The 18,967-nt window shown below is 47.6% G+C and overlaps 1 protein-coding gene across 1 annotated transcript; it reads left to right on the top strand.

Moving 5' to 3' along the window:
- The first annotated feature begins 82 nt into the window (after nt 1–82).
- Nucleotides 83–7,925, top strand: GNL1 (G protein nucleolar 1 (putative)). The gene is made up of 13 exons (XM_002928862.3): nt 83–213; nt 285–802; nt 1,200–1,365; nt 1,736–1,872; nt 2,029–2,180; nt 2,298–2,369; nt 3,355–3,562; nt 3,730–3,825; nt 4,228–4,422; nt 6,404–6,582; nt 6,660–6,822; nt 7,062–7,202; nt 7,575–7,925. Exons 2-13 carry the CDS (start codon nt 730–732, stop codon nt 7,814–7,816), a joined length of 1,824 nt encoding a protein of 607 aa, XP_002928908.1. The 5' UTR covers nt 83–213; nt 285–729; the 3' UTR covers nt 7,817–7,925.
- The last annotated feature ends 11,042 nt before the right edge of the window (nt 7,926–18,967 follow it).

Raw genomic sequence — 18,967 nt, 5'->3', positions numbered from 1 at the left:
CTCTCCCAAAATCCTTGTCCCACCTGGGTTTCCTTCCTCATCCGCGCTTGCCCTTATGATCTGTAAACCTGCTCCTTATCGCTCCCACAAGGAATTTGGGTCCCAAGACTCTTCAGACTGCTACCCTCCCCGCAAGACGTCTGGCCCCGCCCCCAGTGTAGACGAGCAACTCGACTTCATTCTCCAGACGCGCAAACTCGTCTTTCCACTAAGGTCAAGCCCCGGGCGGGGGGTGAAGGACGGGTAAAGTAACTTCAGCGCATCCACGCTCCTCTTTCTCCCAGGTGGTAGGACCCGCCTTCCGCTCCACCGCCCCCCTCCAGGTGAGTGGTAGCGTCCCCCCAGCGCGCAAGGTAGTGATGACACACGTCCCCCCTCTTCCGAACGCGAGTTGGTAGCGTCCGTGACGAAGTTAGCTTGATCCTCCCACGCGCGCCTCCTTCCTCGCTGCCGCTGCGCCCTCTCGGTGCCACTGACTCTCACGTGCTGGTAGCCCACCCCGCATCGTCGTCTCGCCTCGCTCCCAGAAGGAAGTGGCTATATTTCCTTCGCCTTCCACCCAGGCCACGGGGGGCAAATCGGCCAGGCCCGCCCGCTGACGTCACCTCATAGCCCCGCCCCCTCTAGGGTCCCAGGCCCTTGCGGCGGGGGTTGCCCGGGGGGGTGGGGGGGAGTCAGTTGAGGCGGCAGGAGCTCGGAGGAGGGTGGGCCAGGTGACTGGTCCAGGCCATGCCGAGAAAGAAGCCCTTCAGCGTGAAGCAAAAGAAGAAGCAGTTGCAGGACAAGCGGGAGCGGAAGCGAGGTCAGTGCGGGAGCTAGGGGAGGGGGCGGGGCTCGGGCTCCCGCACCTCTGGAAGGAGGGGTGTGCCCGCCGCACCCCTGCGGGGCGTGGGAGTGGGTGGTGGCCGCGCGCCGACGATCGGGATTCTCTCACCCCTGTCTCCCTGGAAGGGGTGGGAAAGGATGGAGAATTGGGGGAGGGGAATCCCCCCCAGCTCGAACGGGGCGCCATCCCCGCAGGTCCCTGGAGAAGAAATGACTCCCCCCACACACATCCGGTAGGGTCTTGGTCAGGATGGTGGGAGGATCAGGCCTCAGAAGAAGTGGGGTTGTGTGAGGGGAAGCCACACGGACGGGAGAGGGGGTCCTGCGGCCCCTTAGAGCCATCCAGTATTGGCGTTACCGCCTCCTCCCTGCAGGGCTCCAAGATGGGCTGCGATCCAGTTCCAACAGCCGCAGCGGGAGCCGGGAGCGGCGGGAGGAGCAGACCGACACCTCGGACGGGGAATCTGTGACCCATCATATCCGCAGGCTCAACCAGCAGCCTTCCCAGGGGTTGGGTCCTCGAGGCTATGACCCAAATCGGTGAGAACAGGCGGGGGGAGGGGGGCGCGGGCCGGGGCATCCCCGCCTACCCGGAAGTGGGAGTGTTGAGGGGAAAAGCCGGCTGCTGCTGCTGGAGGAGGTGGGACTGGGATGCCTTGTCTCCGCAGGAGGCTGGGCTCACCGGAACTGGCAACAATCCTCCCTTCCGGAGGGGCTGGAGAGAGTTCTTGGCTTTTAAAAGGGCGAGGTTTAGGAGAAGGCCGAATATTGCGGGAGAGGGACTTGAGGGAGGGTCGACTGAGAGGAGACTTGAACAACTCTGGAGAGAAAGCTCTACGAAGTTGTCTGCCCAGGAGGGGAGTTTGTGGCCACGGGATTGCAAGAGATGCTGCGGTCCCTGTCCCATTAGATACCGGCTGCATTTTGAGCGAGACAGCCGGGAAGAGGTGGAAAGAAGAAAGAGGGCAGCCCGCGAGCAAGTGCTGCAGCCCGTTAGTGCTGAGCTGCTGGAGCTGGACATCCGGGAAGTCTATCAGCCTGGCTCAGGTGAGAGCTCAACACCTGGATGTTTGGGAGAGGCAATGGCTGGGGGAAGGAACTTGGAAGAGGAAGAGCTGACTGTGAAGGATGAGAGGTTTGGGATCCACTCTTGAACCCTGAAACTATTCTCAGACTTACTTGGACTTTTTCTTAACTTCCCAGTCCTGGACTTTCCTCGGCGTCCTCCTTGGAGCTATGAGATGTCCAAAGAGCAGCTAATGAGCCAGGAGGAACGGAGCTTCCAGGAGTATCTTGGGAAGATTCATGGGGCTTACACCTCTGAGAAACTCAGCTACTTTGAGCATAATCTGGAGGTGAGAATGGAGTGGGGACAGGAGTGGGGCATAGTGACCCTTGGTCAAATTGGTCTGGGGTCAGGCAGGAGAGCAATTCTGGGCTTAGGTACTCTTCCACTGGTCTTGTCTTTTCAGACATGGAGGCAGCTGTGGCGTGTGTTGGAGATGTCTGACATTGTCCTCCTTATTACTGATATACGACATCCAGTGAGTACTGGGGTGAGGGTGACAAGGGGGATGGGGGAGGGAGATTCTTGTGGGGTAAAGGGCAGAGGCAAGAGTTGGGAGATGGAGAGATACCTTTCTTTTCTAGTCTTCCCTACCTCATAGTGATGTCTGCAGTTGGGAACTCAGTCCTTTTATTCATCAGTGTCACAGCTTGTCACTGTTGGTTTGGTTAATTGACTTTCTTCTTTACTTCCTTTGATGAAAAACTACATATCCTGTTTTCATTCCACCACAGCTAGACCAGTAGAAAGTTTTAGTGTGGAGCTCTAGTTGATTCTGCGAAAGCAGCTGGGGATTTCCCCCTGCCCCACCACATCAGTCACTACAGAACTCAGCCTTACATGGAAGACTAGGAGAGTGGTTAAGGCTCTAAAGTTGGCTGCTGGACAACCCTTGTATTAACCTGGCTCTCCCACTCCATTGCTGTCCTCTAGTGGGAGAAAGGGAGGTCTGTGGGGGACATTTAGGTTGGAAATCCCTAACGGCACATATACACACACTCCTACACATACAGACGTGTATGTGTGCTCATGTGCACTCACACAGCCACGCATACTCATCACAAACCCGCAGACATGCACTTCTGCGTGTATATACGTGTACATAGTTGTGTGCACACAAAAACAGGTATTAAGTTTTATCTCAACCTCCACCTTTTATCTCAACCTATGCCTGACCCCAACCTTTACGCCAGTGTGCAAGGTATCACTATTTCCTTGTCTTGTTTTTGGCTCATTTCCATCTCTAATCAGGACCTGTAAGAAGTCCCCCAGAGACAAATGCACAGGTATTGCTTACTGCTACTTTGTTTTTCTAGTTCAGTTTTGCTGATTTATCCTTTTGCCCTGGAATCTGCTACCACCAGAGTCTTGTCTCTGAGTGGTGTCTGGTGAGTGGGGAGCTGGAGGCAGAGAACTCTGGGTTGACCTCTCATTGCTCCCTCCTCTCACCAACCCTGTCCCAGGTTGTGAATTTCCCACCAGCACTTTACGAGTACGTGACTGGAGAACTTGGGTTGGCCTTGGTCTTGGTCCTGAACAAGGTGGATCTAGCCCCACCGGCTCTCGTGGTTGCCTGGAAGCATTATTTTCACCAACACTATCCCCAGCTCCACATAGTCCTTTTTACCTCTTTCCCTCGGGACCCCCGCACCCCACAGGACCCTAGTAGCGGTGAGTGGGCAATAAGGAAGGCAGCATGGGCGAGGTGGGGTGGCAGGGGACAACAGGGAGAACAGAGAGGCTTGTTGACAAAGGAGTACCTGATCTTGGGCCTAAGGGTGGTGGGTGAGATGGGGTGCATAGGCCCATGTGCTAACATTTGTGCCCTCTGATCTCAGTTTTGAAGAAGAGTCGGAGGCGGGGGAGAGGATGGACTCGGGCCCTGGGGCCAGAGCAGTTGCTGAGAGCCTGTGAAGCCATCACTGCAGGGAAAGGTATATACCTCTTAGAGGGGAGCTGTGGAAGGATACGGGGGAGAACCAAGGCCTGGAGTCATTTTGCTTACCTTCCCTGCAGTCAGTCCCTTCTATATGGATGTAGGTGAGCGGCCGGGGGGGGATAGAAGAGGGAGCAGACTGACTCGGTGGCAGCAGAGGCAGCAGGTAGGCAGGAGCTTCAGTGGTCTGTTGCCTTTAGTCTTCCCGGTATTTTTCCGAAACTCAAAAATTCACATGATTTCTACGTGGTGTCAAGTGAAGGCCAGGGAGAATCTGTCATGTAGGTTGGCACTCTCCAACTCCAGAGGGTGCCAGTTAGACCAACTGTGCAGTGCACAGGCTGTGCAGTCGTCTAGGGTGGCCCTGGGGAGAGCCTTCATCATCTTCTCCCCTGAACAGTGGACTTGAGCAGCTGGCGGGAGAAGATTGCCCGAGATGTGGCTGGGGCCACCTGGGGAAATGGCTCTGGGGAGGAGGAGGAAGACGAGGATGGACCTGCAGTCTTGGTGGAGCAGCAGACTGACTCAGCGATGGAGCCAACCGGCCCAACCCGGGAGCGCTACAAAGATGGGGTTGTGACCATCGGCTGTGTGGGTAAGGAAGCGGTGGCCCAGGCAGGGCGGCCTCCTCCGAGGTACAGAATTTCAGAAAAGGAAGGTGTCGGCGAGCGATCCTGGCACCCTTGAGTTAAATTCAGGCGTTTCTTAGCTTGTGTTGATCTTGAGCAAGTTATTATCCACTCTGAGTCTTAGTTGTTCTGATTTTCAGAACTCAGATGCTGATATCCGATTAGAAGAACGGGTGTGTGGAGTGAAGAGAGTAGCCTGGGGAGAGCCTAATGATGACTGACAAATAGTGTTAGCAGTAATAATCACGATTGCTAAGACTTATCATTTATGTGATGCTTATCAGGTACCAGGCATTGTTCCAAATGACATATATCTTGTTTCCACGGTAGTAGTCAGTCTGTAGTAGAGAAATCACGAAGTCCCAGCAGGAGCTTAGTTAGTATTAGTATCTTTCTGAGTCTTATCCCTTTAAGTCTGTTGTCAGGGAGCATCTTCCCTGAATTAAGAGCCTTGTCTCTGTGCTTGGTGGGGAAAAAATGAATGTATGATTAGGCCCAGGGCCCCTTTCCTTTGTCCGTGGGAGAGGTAAGAAGTGACTTGGGCAAAGTTGTGGCATCTGGGGGTGATAGGAGAATCAAATTAAGGAGAGTAGAGTAGTTAGTTGGGCTCCTTGGAAATGTTCCTGACTTAGTCTCCTTTTTGTCCTGGGAACAACCCGTCTGACTGCTGACATATGGCAACCTTTGCTGTCCTTTCCCCCTGCTTCTCCCTGGCGAGGGTGGGAGGTGGGGGTGGGGGGGAGAGCATTTTCTGTGGCACAGGCAGTCCAGAGCTTAGATTTACCTCTAGTTATTGGCGGATATTTACTAAGTGCCAGGTGCTGTTCCAGGGGCAGATTATGCTGCCATGAAAGGGGCAGAAAAGTCCCTACTCTCACAGAGCTTACTGCCTTGGAAGTAGATTGATTTCATGATTTGAAATCATATTATTTAGGGGCAACGAAAGGGGGTAGAGAGTGACCCAGAGAGGAGGGTTCTCATGGAAGCCCCCTTTGAGAAGAGCCCAGGATGTGGAGAGGCAGTAGCCATTTGGAGATACAGGAAAAGGGCCTTCCAGGCCAAGGGATCAGTAAATGAAAAGATCTTGATGTGGGAGCAAGCTTGGTGATTATGGGACAAGCCAGGGTGTCAGAGCATTGGGAGATGGGAGCCATGGGGATGAGTAAGATGGAGGAGAGGGGCAGGACAAGGGAGTTCATGGTCTGTGAAAGGGGCTGACTGTAGAGCCGGGTCATGATATCTCAGCTGGGTGAGAAGGGAAGTGAGAACGTGAGTCCAGTATGGAAGAGTGGGTCAAAGATGTATTAGAACTGAGGAACAGAATAAGTGAGCTAGAATGATAGGACATCCGGGCAGAGAAGAGTGATGCTTGCAGTTGAGATTTTGGAGGTGTGAAGTGACCAGATCCAGAGTATGGTTACGGCAGTGGGTAGTTGAGTAAATGACCTTTGGAAGATAGATGCTGGCACTGAGAGGCCAGAGTGCTAAACAGGCTACCTGTACAGATACCAAGGTCACCCGGAGCGATGGAGATGGTCCTGAAGAGAGTGGCAGTGAGCCTCAAGTGTTTCCGTTCTTCTCCCTAGAGCAGTTGTGGTGACTGTGAGCTGCATGTCTCACTTGTATTGGGCATTTAGTGTGCTGCAGGCACTGAACCACACAGTCGTATTTAATCTTGACCACTTTGAGCTTGAAGGTATCTGCACTTGCAAAATGAGGAAACAAAGGCTCAGGAAATGAAGTAAATAGCCTTGAGGTTACAAAGCTGATAAGTGGAGAGGCTAGGATTCAACCCTGGCAGCCCAGAGTCTGATTTGAAACTTGCAAGTTTATATTGTTTCCTTAATTTCTGTGCTTTACTTCCCTTTTTATCTATAGCTATAGCATTGCACCCTGCCTGTCCAGAGTCGGGAACTGTCCAATGTTAATTCTTCTTGCCTTCCTTAGGTTTCCCCAATGTGGGCAAGTCCTCGCTGATCAACGGGCTGGTGGGCAGGAAGGTCGTGAGTGTCTCCAGAACCCCCGGCCACACCCGATACTTTCAGACCTACTTTCTCACCCCCTCTGTGAAGCTCTGTGACTGCCCTGGCCTCATATTCCCATCCCTTCTGCCCAGGCAGTTACAGGTATTTGGGCAGCGGGGGCAGGGAGGGAGAGGAGGCAGGAGGTCAGGAACAGACTGAGCACTTTTGTTTCCCCTCAGGTTCTGGCGGGGATCTACCCCATTGCCCAAATCCAGGAGCCATACACTGCTGTGGGCTACCTGGCCTCTCGAATCCCTGTGCAGGTCCTGCTCCACCTGCGCCACCCAGAGGCCAAGGATCCCTCAGCAGAACACCCCTGGTGTGCCTGGGACATCTGTGAAGGTGGGCTCCATGTTCCTGGTTTCTCCTCCCCTTACCCTGAACCCTGCCCTATCTCCTCACCTCTCCTCAGAGGTTCTGTCATCGATGAAGCACCTGGCTACTCATGCCTGGATTTCTGGTGTGGGGCCAGCAAGATCAGTGGCCTGGGATGTTCTGGAAGGACTGTGTTATGGGAATGGGGTGATGGTGATTGGGCCCGGTTAACAACTTCCCTCCCCACTATTCTTTTCTCTCTCCAGCCTGGGCAGAGAAGCGTGGTTACAAGACAGCTAAGGCAGCCCGGAATGATGTGTACAGAGCAGCCAACAGCCTCCTGCGGCTGGCACTGGACGGCCGCCTCAGCCTGTGTTTTCATCCCCCGGGCTACAGTGAGCAGAAAGGTCAGACAACCAGTGTTCTTGTGCTGTAATGTAGGCAAAAGGGTGTGGGCTTTGTGACCACACAGAACGAGGCTCAGACCTGGATTCTGTACCTGTTGGCCAGCTCTGTGTTACTAAGCGTCTTTGAGACAGTTTCCTGATCTGCAAAACCAGGGTGACAGTTGCCGTCTTGCAGGGTGATGGTGGAGAGGAGAGTGATGTATGCAGAGCTTTGTTCAGTGCCCAGCACACGGGGATTTGAATGAATGAATTGAATGCCAGCAGCTGCAAAACCAATTGTTGCTCTTAGTCTTTGCCTCTTCCCCATCTTTCTTTGGCTTTAGTTCCTTGCTTGACACGTTCTTCTGTTCTTTTCTTGTTTTGGTTCCCCAGGCACCTGGGAGTCCCATCCGGAGACCACAGAGCTGGTGGTTTTGCAGGGCAGGGTGGGGCCATCAGGTGACGAGGAGGAGGAGGAGGAAGAAGAGCTGAGCAGCTCCTGTGAGGAGGAGGGAGAGGAGGACCGGGATGCGGATGAGGAGGGGGAAGGGGATGAGGACACCCCAACTTCAGCTCCAGGGTCCAGCCTGGCTGCCCGAAACCCTTACGCCCTCCTGGGAGAGGACGAGTGCTGAGTCCCTCCCCTGTGCCACCTGCTCCACCCAGCATCTCTGCTTTTGGACTGACCTGGGGGTGCCTCCCCTCTGCTGCCCCAGTTGTGAATAAAGATTGTCTGCTTTGTAGCCCCTTCCCCGAATGGACTGAGGTGAGAGCGGCTGTTTTAGCCAACAGCTGTGGGAGGCCTCTCTCCTTTTCTCCTTTCTTTCTCCTCTTTGGGAAGGAAGAGTTCTCTTAGGAAATAGTTCACTGGGTTGGTTGTAAGGCCCAGAAATCCACTGTCTCTGCTCACTCTCCCACCGTGCACCTTATGAATCCCATTATCAACATGGGGAGGGGAAGTCACTTCAGGCTTTGAGGCCTGGTCTAAATCCAACCCTCTTCTGGAGTTTGTGCCATTCCTTCTCTCTCAGATTTGAGCAGCAGCCCTGTGCCCCCTGCTGCTTGACCTGGGTCTGTTAGGGTTTACTAGCTGCTAGGAGCTTTTTGGAGCAGAAGTGGTAAGAGGTGTGACAAGTTGATGTCTCTGTGTGAGCTTTTATAGGATTTACTCAAATTCAGCAAACACTTATCGAGGGCCAGCTGTGTGTCTGGATCTCTGCTAAGCACTGAGCAGATAAAGATGTGCAGGCAGGGCCTGACCTAAACGTGCAGCCTGGCCATGATCAAGACCCCATTCTCAGGCATCCAAGTTTTTGGATTAAGAAGGGTGTATGACGTTCTCCAAATCTTTGGGGCTCATTCACTATAATTCTAGGACTTCCTGTTGATAGAAATTTTTAGTTAAGACAATGTTTGTGAAAATGGTGATTAAATGTGTACAAGTAGCATCTTAATTACTAGCAAACAACTAGTGTGCACATTTATGATTTAAGCAGACCAGCCGCTTAAGTACAGTGTTAAGCTTTATTATTTAAAGGTCCACATGCACTAAAGGTCTATGAAATTCATAGGGGAGGCACAGAGCCAGTGTTTTGAATCCCATTTAGCCTGGTTTGGGGGTAGAGCAAAGATGGTCAGTGTAAGGTCTGAGCTAGAACTCAGCAGGTAGCCAGAGTGATCTTATGGAGTCCTGTGCATTTCAGCAGCAGTCAGCTATCTTGTGAGTCAGGACATCTGAAGACTTTTTGTACTTCTTTGTTAAGCAAGCAGCTAGACTCCTAGACTTAATTATTGCAGAAAAGGGAGAATGGGATTTGTTTTGTTGGCTGCCACAGTGTTAAGTGGTAGCAAAAAGTATTTTCAACAGGTTGACAAACCTGTACTGTTAGATGCAGGAGTGAGGAGAAGATGGAGTACCAGATTCCTTCTCTTCACTGTAAAGCATCCCCTGTAGGATCTGGGTCACTGGGCAGTTTTCTGTAATGCCAGTAGAAACCCGGTCAATCCAGGAGAGAAGGAAACTAAGTATATCTAGGAGAGGCTGTCACGTGTGGCTTTTGAGTCCTGGTCACATTCCCACAAGCTCACCGTCTCTTGGTCCCAGTGAGGACATAAGCCCTGGAATTTCCAGTCCAGTGCAAAGATAAAATAGCGTCAGCACGTGAATGTGCTTGAAGTTTACTCAAAATGTGCGGGGCGTCGGGCAGGGGGGAGGAGGAGAAAAAGTCCCAGTTAGAGAAAAGCCCATCTTATCTCCCATGTTGGGCTCTTTAGCCTAAAGGCTGGCTCTTCTGATGAAAGAAAGGAGCTCAGGCTCAGCTTCCTCTGAGGGTTCATGACGTTTAGGGAGGCAGGGGATTTATCTGCTACTAGAGGTAGGGACATTGGAGTGTTCTCAAGAAATGGAGGAAAGGGAGAAAATCTGAATTCTTCCTGTCCCCTCCCCTCCTCCTCTGCAGTGCTGCCTCTCTTGACTTTTATCTGTTTGCTGTCTCATGAATTTCACCGGGGCTATTGGGAGAGCCTGGGTGAGGGGATGAAAAGGTGAGACCTGGAGCTGGAGGGGAAGCTGAAGAGGGTTTTTTGGTTTTTTTTTTAAGGTTTTACTGATTTATTTATTTATTTTATGTATTTGTCAGAGAGAGAGGGGGAGAGAGAGAGATCACAAGCAGGCGGAGTAGCAGGCAGAGGGAGAGGGAAAAGCAGGCTTCTGCTGAGCAAGGAGCCCGATGTGGGACTCTATCCCAGGGATCATGACCTGAGCTAAAGGCAGACGCTTAACCAACTGAGCCACCCAGGCATCCCAAGAGGGGGAATTTTTATGCTGAACACCTAAAAGGAGGTAACACCCCCCAGGGGCTATATTGTAAATGATTCTTCCCAGGCCCCTGTCAGTGACTCACTGTAGCAAAGAAAGACTGGCAAAAGAACTATCTTAGCAACAAACAGATTTCAGAGAAGGACAAATAAAATACCCCAATACCACCAGTACCTCGGGGTCAGGGTTGAAACCAACTAAAAGGGACAGAGGAAACCAGGGGTCCTGTCTCCCTTATATGCTGAAATACCCAAGACCCCTGTCCTCATATCCCTTGGCCTAGGTCACATCTACTATGAGGATACATGACCTTGGGGGTCTGGGGCCCTGGCAGTTTCCACTGCTTCTGGCCAGTATCTGTCTGTCTGTCTCTCTCTCAAAGTTTATTTATTTATGCAATCTCTACATCCAATGTGGGGCTCAAATTCATGACCCTGAGATCAAGAGCCACATGCTCTCCCAACTAAGCCAGCCAAGCACCTCTTTGGTCAGTCTCTTGATGGACAGAAGTCAGTGTTTCTCATTCATGCTGGCATTCTATTTAGACATGGAGGAACTTCCTTCCAAGCATCTCTTTTTTCAGATGTTTGTTTTAATTTTTATTTTATTTATTTGAGACAGAGCACCAGTCGGGTGGGGATGGTAGGGGCAGACAGAGGGAGAGGAAGAAGCAGACTTCTCACTCAGCAGGGAGCCTGATGAGGGGCTTGATCCCAGGATCCTGGGATCATGATCTGAGCCGAAGGGAGACCTGTAACTAGCTCAGCCACCCAGGCGCCCCATCAGACTGAGTTCTAATCCTGCTTCTGGGGCAATGTAGCTGTGTGCAGTCTAGGGTTGTTCAATTATCTAGGCCTCTGTTTCTTAATTTCTTATGATCACTGATAAAATCAACAAAAGTTGGTTGAAAACAGTATGTGCCAGGCATGCGGAGGTTTCTGGGACAATGAAGAATAAGGCATAGACTACCCTCAAGGAGTAAAACAGCTAGATACTAATAATACAATAATTCTATAGCACTATGTAAATTAATTACATGTAGCCATTGAACTTCATAACTAAGGTGGCTAGAACTATAATCACCCCAAGGATTCATTCACCCACTGAACATTGTTGAGCAATCACGATCTGCCAGTTGCTGCTAAGTGGTAAGTGATACAGAAGCGGTCCTTTGTAGGACTCACAATTTATTGGAGAATGGGAACAAATGGACAATTACAAAAAAAAGTATAATAAATGCTGTGAGAAGGGCCATACAGGATCCCGCAGGTTAGTGGAGGCTTCATGGGTGGGGGTTCTTGGGATGCTAATCAGGAAGGAGTGGTGGACAGGGCTGGAAGCTGTATAGCAAGGTATGTAAGACTGAAAAAAAATCAGTAGTCTATGGTAAATAATTGCTATGAAAATACTCAACAGGGGCAGCTAAGCCAGTTTCGGTGAGTCAAAGGAAGCCTGGAGGAACAGAGGTCCAAGCTGAGGCCTGAGACTGATTAGGAGTTAGCCAGGCATTGAGAGGGCAAGAGAATTCCAGAGGGGGCAGCAAAGGTCAAGGAATAAGCACATGACAAACTGGGAAGATTTGTATTTGTATCTGTATGGGAAGATAAGTATTCAGCATGACTTAGGGGCTTATGGTACAAGGGAGAGGGAAGCTTGGGCCAGCTCTTGCGGGGCCTTGTCAGCCATGCTAAAGATGGAGGCTTTATCCAGGGGAATAGTGAAGAACTTCAAGCCTAAGAACAAGCCGAGATTTGTGACTTAGATCACTTTGCGATGTGGAGACTGGTTTGGAAAGGGGAGAGAGATCCAAGGCTTTTGCAACGATCCCAGGGGAAGAGAATGGAAACTAGAATTAAGGTAGTGGCTGATGGACAGAAGAGAGAGAGTTTTATGGGGTGCTTAGAAGGTAAAGTTAAAGTCTGGGGAATCGTTTTGCTGTGTGGGGGAGGGAGAGGGACAAGTCAGGACTGCGTACTGTTTCTGACTTGACAGCTGGGTGGGTGGCACCATTTTCTGCAACAGGGTTTATTCCAGTGGAGCTTGGAGGAGAGGGAGTCATGCTGCAGACAGATTTGGGTGGCATCAACACACACAGGGAGGAGAGTAATGGAGATAGCCCTCAGAAAATGTGTAGCATGAGAAGAGAGCTAAGGAAGAAAGTGAAGAGCACGCACCAAAGGGAGGGCAGGGGAAGAGAAACCAGCAGACAGGATGAAGTCTGGAAAGTGTGGTGTGGTGAAAGCCCAGGTAAGGAGGAAGGGCGAAGTGTGGGATGCCCCTGAGCAGGGATGACACCAAGAATGAGTGGCTGCTGGATTTGGCAACAAGGAGCCTTGGCGATATTGGTGGGAGCAGTTCCATTGGACAGGAGAGATCAGAAGCCCCAGATGTCAGGCAATGGAGGAATAATTTAGAGGAAGGAAGTGGAGGCAGAGAGGAAAGGACACAATTTGCAGTAAATCTGGCCCTATTTGCAGGGAAAGAAAAACGGAGGGAGAAGAGTTGAGGAAGGCTTTTTTTTGGGGGGGGGTCACGTTTTGAGTGTTTTAATATGCTGTTAAGAAAAAGGATCAAGTGAGGAGGAAGAGTTGGAAATGCAGGAAAGTAGGAATTAGAATGGAACAAGCCCTGGAGAGCAGAAGATGGTGGTAGAGCCCCGGTGCAGAGAGTACCCTCCCGAAGGAGCCGAGTGGCTTCTGTCTTAATAGAAGGAAACAGCGCTGACCTGCACTGGTACGGCTCAACCAGTTGTTAGAACACTCCTGTACCAGTTAGTGTAAGAGTAAGTGCAATAAGCAGTAAACATAATAAAATAAATTCTAATATGAACTCATCAATTCAAGCTAATGAAGAGATTGCAGCTATTGGTTAAAGGGTTTCCAGCTGCGCCTGCGATGCTTAGCAGCGTCCTCTGCCGGTGCGGCCGCGTCACTGCAGGAGGAGAGCTGCTTTGTACATACTTGAAGCACTTTTTGAAATTGCCTGTTTAAATTATCTTTGAAGAATGGAGTTGCTACTGCTTCTAAATAGTTTAGCTTCTATTTTGATTTTTATTGCTAGTACATTGTCATTCTTGTGCCATTAAGTTGCCGTGTTTTAATATTTACAAATTCAATAATTTTTAATAAAATATTAAAACCAACAGGTAAAGAGACAATAAAGTTTGGATATGTTTCTTAATACATCTTTTGAAATATCAGAGTGAGAATCGCTTGATGAGGAGAACAAAAAAAGAAATATTGGGATGCATCCTGGAATGTCCTCCATTGCTGTGTAAAATGAGAATAATATGAAAATTCTTTCCAACTTTTAATTTTTAAAAAAAAACTTAAAAAGAATTTTAATTATTCGACAGAGCACAAGCAGGAGGGAAGATTGGAGGGAGAGGGAGACGCAGTCTCCCTGCTGAGCAGGGTGTCAGACTCTGGGCTCGATCCCAGGACCCCAGTATCATGACCTGAGCTGAAGGCAGATACTTAATCAACTGAGCCACCCAGTTTTATTTTGAAAACTGTCTAACATACAGAAAAACTGAGAAAAAAAGGATGATAAACACCCAAATACTAAATACAAGCTCTTCTGCCCACAGGTCCTGTCCCTGCACTTTAATAAAATCACCTTTTTTTGCACCATAAATAAATACATACATACATCTTATCTTTCTTTTCCTGAACTATTTGAAAGCAAGTTACATACACCGTGACCATTCTACCCTAAATCTTCAGCATATATCTTTACACAAGCACAATGGTATTATCACGTCTGATGAATTAGTAATTACTACTATCATCTAACATTAATCCATATTCAAACTTTCCCAATTTAAATGTCTTTTATAGCATTAATTAAAAAAAAAAACAGGATCCAGTCAAGTTCCATACTTGTACCTTGATCCCTACTCTGTGTATGCTGTACTTAGTCAAATGCCTTTTCTGCATCTAATGAGAAGATTCTATGGCTCTTGTCCTTTCTTTCATTTATGTAGTGTATCACACTGATTGATTTGCAGATGTTTAATCAATCTTACAGCCGAGGAATAAATCCCCCTTAGTCCTGGTGAATAAAGCTTTTAATGTACTGTTGGATCCTATTAACCAGTATCTTGGTGAGAATTTTGGCATCCATGTTCATCAGGGATATTGGTCTGTAATTCTCCTTTTTGGTGGGGTCTTTGTCTGGTTTGGGGATAAAGGTAATGCTGGCCTCACAGAAAGAGTTTGGAAGTTTCATTCCATTTCTATTTTTTGGGACAGCTTCAGAAGAATAGGTGTTAATTCTTCTTTAAATGTTCGGTAGAGTTCCCCTGGGAAACCATCTGGCCCTGGGCTCTTTTTTTGTTGAAGATTTTTGATTACTGCTTCATTTTCTTGCTGGTTATGGGTCTGTTCAGATTTTCTATCTCTTTGTGGTTCAGTTTTGGTAGTTCATATGTCTCTAGGAATGCATCCATTTCTTCCAGATTGCCTAATTTGTTGGCACATAGTTGCTTATAATATGTTCTTATAATTGTTTGTATTTCTTTAGTGTTGGTTGTGATCTCTCCTCTTTCATTCATGATTTTATTTATTTGGGTCCTTTCTCTTCTTGATAAGTCTGGCTAGGGGTTAATCAATTTTCTTAATTCTTTCAAAGAAGCAGCTCCTAGTTTCATTGATCTGTTCTACTGTTCTTTTGGTTTCTCTTTCACTGATTTCTGGTCTAATCTTTATTCTTTCTCTTCTCCTGCTGGGTTTAGGCTTTATTTGCTGCTCTTTCTCCAGTTCCTTTAGGTGTAAGGTTAGGTTGTATATTTGGGAACTTTCTTGTTTCTTGAGAAAGGCTTGTAATGCTATATGCTTCCCTTTTAGGACCACCTTTGCTGCATCCCAGAGATTTTGAACAGTTGTGTTTTCATATTCATTTGTTTCCATGAATTTATTTTTTAAATTCTTCTTTAATTTCTGGTTGACCCATTCTTTCTTTAGTAGAATGCTCTTTAGCCTCCTTGTATTTGAGTTCTTTCCAAATTTCCTTTTGTGATTGAGTTCCAGCTTCAAAGCACTGTGGTCTGAAAATATGCAGGAAATGATCTCAGACTTTTGGTACCAGTTGAGACCTGATTTGTGACCCAGGATGTGATCTATTCTGGAGAATGTTCCATGTGTGCTTGAGAGGAAATTCTGTTGCTTTAGGGTGGAATGTTCTGAATATATCTGTGAAGTCCATCTGGTCCAGTGTGTCATTCAAAGCCCTTGTTTCCTTATTGATCTTCTGCTTAGATGATCTGTCCATTGCTGTGAGTGGGGTGTTAATGTCCCCTACTACTGTTGTATTATTATCAATGCGTTTCTTTGATTTTGTTATTAATTGTTTAATATAATTGGCTGCTCCCTTGTTGGGGGCATAAATATTTACGATTGTTAGATCTTGTTGGATAGATGCTTTAATTATGATATAGTGTCCTTCCTCATCTCCTGTTACGGTCTTTGGTTTAAAATGTAATTTGTCTGATATAGGGATTGCTACCCCAGCTTTCTTTTGATGTCCATTAACATGATAAATGGTTTTCCACCCCCTCACTTTATTTTTAAAAAATTTTTAATTTAAATCCGATTAGCCAACATATAGTACATCATTAGTTTTTGATGTACTGTTCAGTGATTCATTAGTTGCATATAACACCCAGGGCTCATCAGATCACGTGCCCTTCTTAATGCCCATCACCCAGTTACCCCATTCCTTACCCCCTCCCTTCTGCAACACTCAGTTTGTTTCCCGGAGTCCATAGTCTCTCGTGGTTTGTCCCCTCTCTGATTTTTTTCCCAGTTTTCCTTCCCTTCCCCTACGGTCCTCTGCATTATTCTTTATATTCCACAGATGAGTGAAACCATATGATAATTGTCTTTCTCTGCTTGACTTATTTCACTTAGTGTAATCCCCTCAAGTTCCACCCATGTCGATGCAAATGGTGGGTATTCATCCTTTCTGATGTCTGAGTAATATTCCTTTGTATGTATGAACCATATCTTTATCCATTCATCTGTTGAAGGGTATCTTGGACCTACCACAATTGGGCTATTGTGGACATTGCTGCTATGAACATTGGTCCACCCCCTCACTTTAAATCTGGAGGTGTCTTTGGGTCTAAAATGAGTCTCTGGCAGAGACAATTGTTCACTCCACCCGTGACCGACCATTTTAATCTCAGGAACATGACCCAGTTTCAAGTCTTCAAACTTTACAGGCTCCTGTGATATGGACCTGAGCCATTACTGGTGGGGGATTAGTGGAGTGGGAAGGAAGTCTCTCCAGGCTTCTGCCTTGTACTGGGTCTCTACCTGGACTGCAGTTGTGCAAGTGTAAAGCCTTTTGTGGTTTATGGCAAAACCAAAAGTCAGCACCTGGACTTGCTGTGTTCAGCCAGCTTTCCTGCTCTGATGCCTGGGAACCCTGTAGCACTCAGGCACTCCTGTTCTTCTTGTGACCCTGGGGATCCTGAGACCACGCTGTCCCACCTGGAATCTGCCCCACTTTACTGGTCCCCCACTGTAGCAGACTTCTAGAAGTTTTGATTTTGTGTCTGGCTGCTATAATACTTTGCCGTAGCCTCCTTTAGGCAGGCTCCCTCCCCTCTGTGGTGTCCTCCGACATACTGCCCCTGATTCACGTCTCTGCACCACCTACCTTCCAAAAAACTGGTTCCTTTTCTTCTTTCTTTCTTTCTTCTCTTTCTTTCTTTTTTCTTTCTTTCTTCTTTCTTTCTTTTCTTCCTTCCTTCCTTCCTTCCTTCCTTCCTTCCTTCCTTCCTTCCTTCTTTCTTTCTTTCTTCTTTCTTCTTTCTTCTTCTCCTCCTTCCCCTCCTCCTCCTCCTTCTTTTTTTAAGACTTTTGTCAGAGAGAGAGAGAGCATGAGCAGAGGGAGTGGCAGGCAGAGGGAGAAGCAGGCTTCCAGCTGAGCAAGGAGCCTGATGCAGAACTCGATCCCAGGACACTGGGATCATTACCTTGATGTGGTTTTGGAATATAGGTGAGGTTTGGTGGGGTGGGGTCCAGAGCCAACGACCAAGAAAGAATTCTGGAGACGTCTTTGGTGCAAAAAGGTGGTTATATTAAAGCATGGGGACAAGACCTGTGGGGAGAAAGACCTGCTGCACCAGGGTTGTGAGGAAGAGTTTGGGAAGGTAAGGAAAAGGAAGATTTCAGAAGGATTTTCATATGTTAAAGACTCATAAGATACTGGAGGCCTTGCCATTGTCAAGTTAAGGTTGGTTTTCCCTATAGCAAGGCATTAACATTAAGACAGTTGGGAGCTTCCTGGATAAATGTCACACATATCCCATCCAGGAATGGGGAAGTGGGTTGTGGGGTGTCAGCTTGTGCTTTGTTCTCAGCTTGCCTTCTGCTCCCTCATCAACCTGAGCTGAAGGAAGACGCTTAACCAACTGAGCCACCCAGGCATCCCTGCACCTTGCTTCTGATGAGGGAGCAAAACCAAGCTGAGGACAAAGCACAAGCTGACACCCTACACCCCCCCCCACCCCACAGTGGGATATGTGTTGATGTAGGAAAGAATGTTAGGGTTCCAAGCTGACGACCAAGAAAGAATTCTGGAGATGTCTTTGGTGCTAAATGGTGGTTTTATTAAAGGACGGGGACAGGACCCATGGGCAGAAAGAGCTGCAATTGGGTCCTGAGGAATGGCCCATTACATACTTTCAAGTTGGGAGGGGGTTAGAGATAGTGTAAGTCTCTAAGGAATTTTGGAAGCACGGTTTCCAGGATCCTGAAGGGGCTAGCTATTGTTGGGAAAAGGTCATTTATTACTGTCTAATAAAACCTTAGACATGAAAACTTTCAGATGTATATTGGTGGGCCATATACTTGGGGGATGATTGCCAATATGTATCTTGGGGGGTAGAGATAAAGGAAGTTTCCAAAGGAATTTTTATATGTTAAGGTAGACTTACAGGATCCTTGGGAAGGGGGTGGTGGTTGGGCTAGGATTATCTTTTGCCCTTAGCAAAATATTAACATCCAGGCAGCTGAGTCCCTAGAGCAAGTTCCCTCTGTGGGTTTCCAGGACTTGTCAGGGGGCTGTAGATAGTAAGGAAATTCAATAATTTTTCTTCTGCCTTTGTTTCCCACATCAATTTCTGTCATTTAACAATATATCCTGAGGATTGCTCCATATTAGTATATGTGGGTCTTTTTCATTCTTTTTACAGCTGCATAGCGTTGTTGTCTGGCTGTACCAAGTTTATTCACTCACCTACTGATGGGCATTGTGTCATTTCCAGTGTTTTGTTAAGACAAATAATGGCAAAATGAATACCCTGATGAATGTTCACTATGGAAATATCTACTGAATAGATTATTAGAAATGAAATTTCTGAGTCTAAGGGTAATTACAGATGTAATTTTGTTAGATGGTGCCCAATTCTACTCCACAGGGATTCTATTAAACATTTTGCCCTCCAATCAACAATGTTATAGTGGGATCATATCTCTACAGCCTTACTGACAGGCTGCTTTGACAAACTTTGGCACTTTTGTCATTCAGATCAATGGGAAATTGTATCTTTGTGTAGTTTTATCATAAATGCAATTGAGCATCTTTTCATAAGCATCAAGGCCATTTGCCTTTCCTTTTCAATGAACTCTCCACTGATGTCTTTTGCTCAGTTTTCTTTTTTGGTGTTTGTGTTCTGGATTTTTAAGAACTGGAGCAGGAAGATAAGCTATAAGTTATTTGTAATATACATCTTTGTAATTTGTCCTTTGATTTTGTCTATTTTTTCCCAAAACACATGTATTTTAAACTTTATATAATCATGTTTGTTAATATTTTCTTTTATCCTGTATTTTGAATCATTAATTAGAAAGGTCTTCCCAATCCACAAGTTATAGAGGAATTAATCAATGTGTTCTTTTGGTACTTCTATGGTATCATTATTTATACTTATATTTTTGATCTATTGGGGTTTATTCTA

This window comes from Ailuropoda melanoleuca, chromosome 5 (assembly GCF_002007445.2).
Source record: "Ailuropoda melanoleuca isolate Jingjing chromosome 5, ASM200744v2, whole genome shotgun sequence".
Classification (NCBI taxonomy): domain Eukaryota; kingdom Metazoa; phylum Chordata; class Mammalia; order Carnivora; family Ursidae; genus Ailuropoda; species Ailuropoda melanoleuca.
This window is presented reverse-complemented; position numbering and strand designations above follow the sequence as displayed.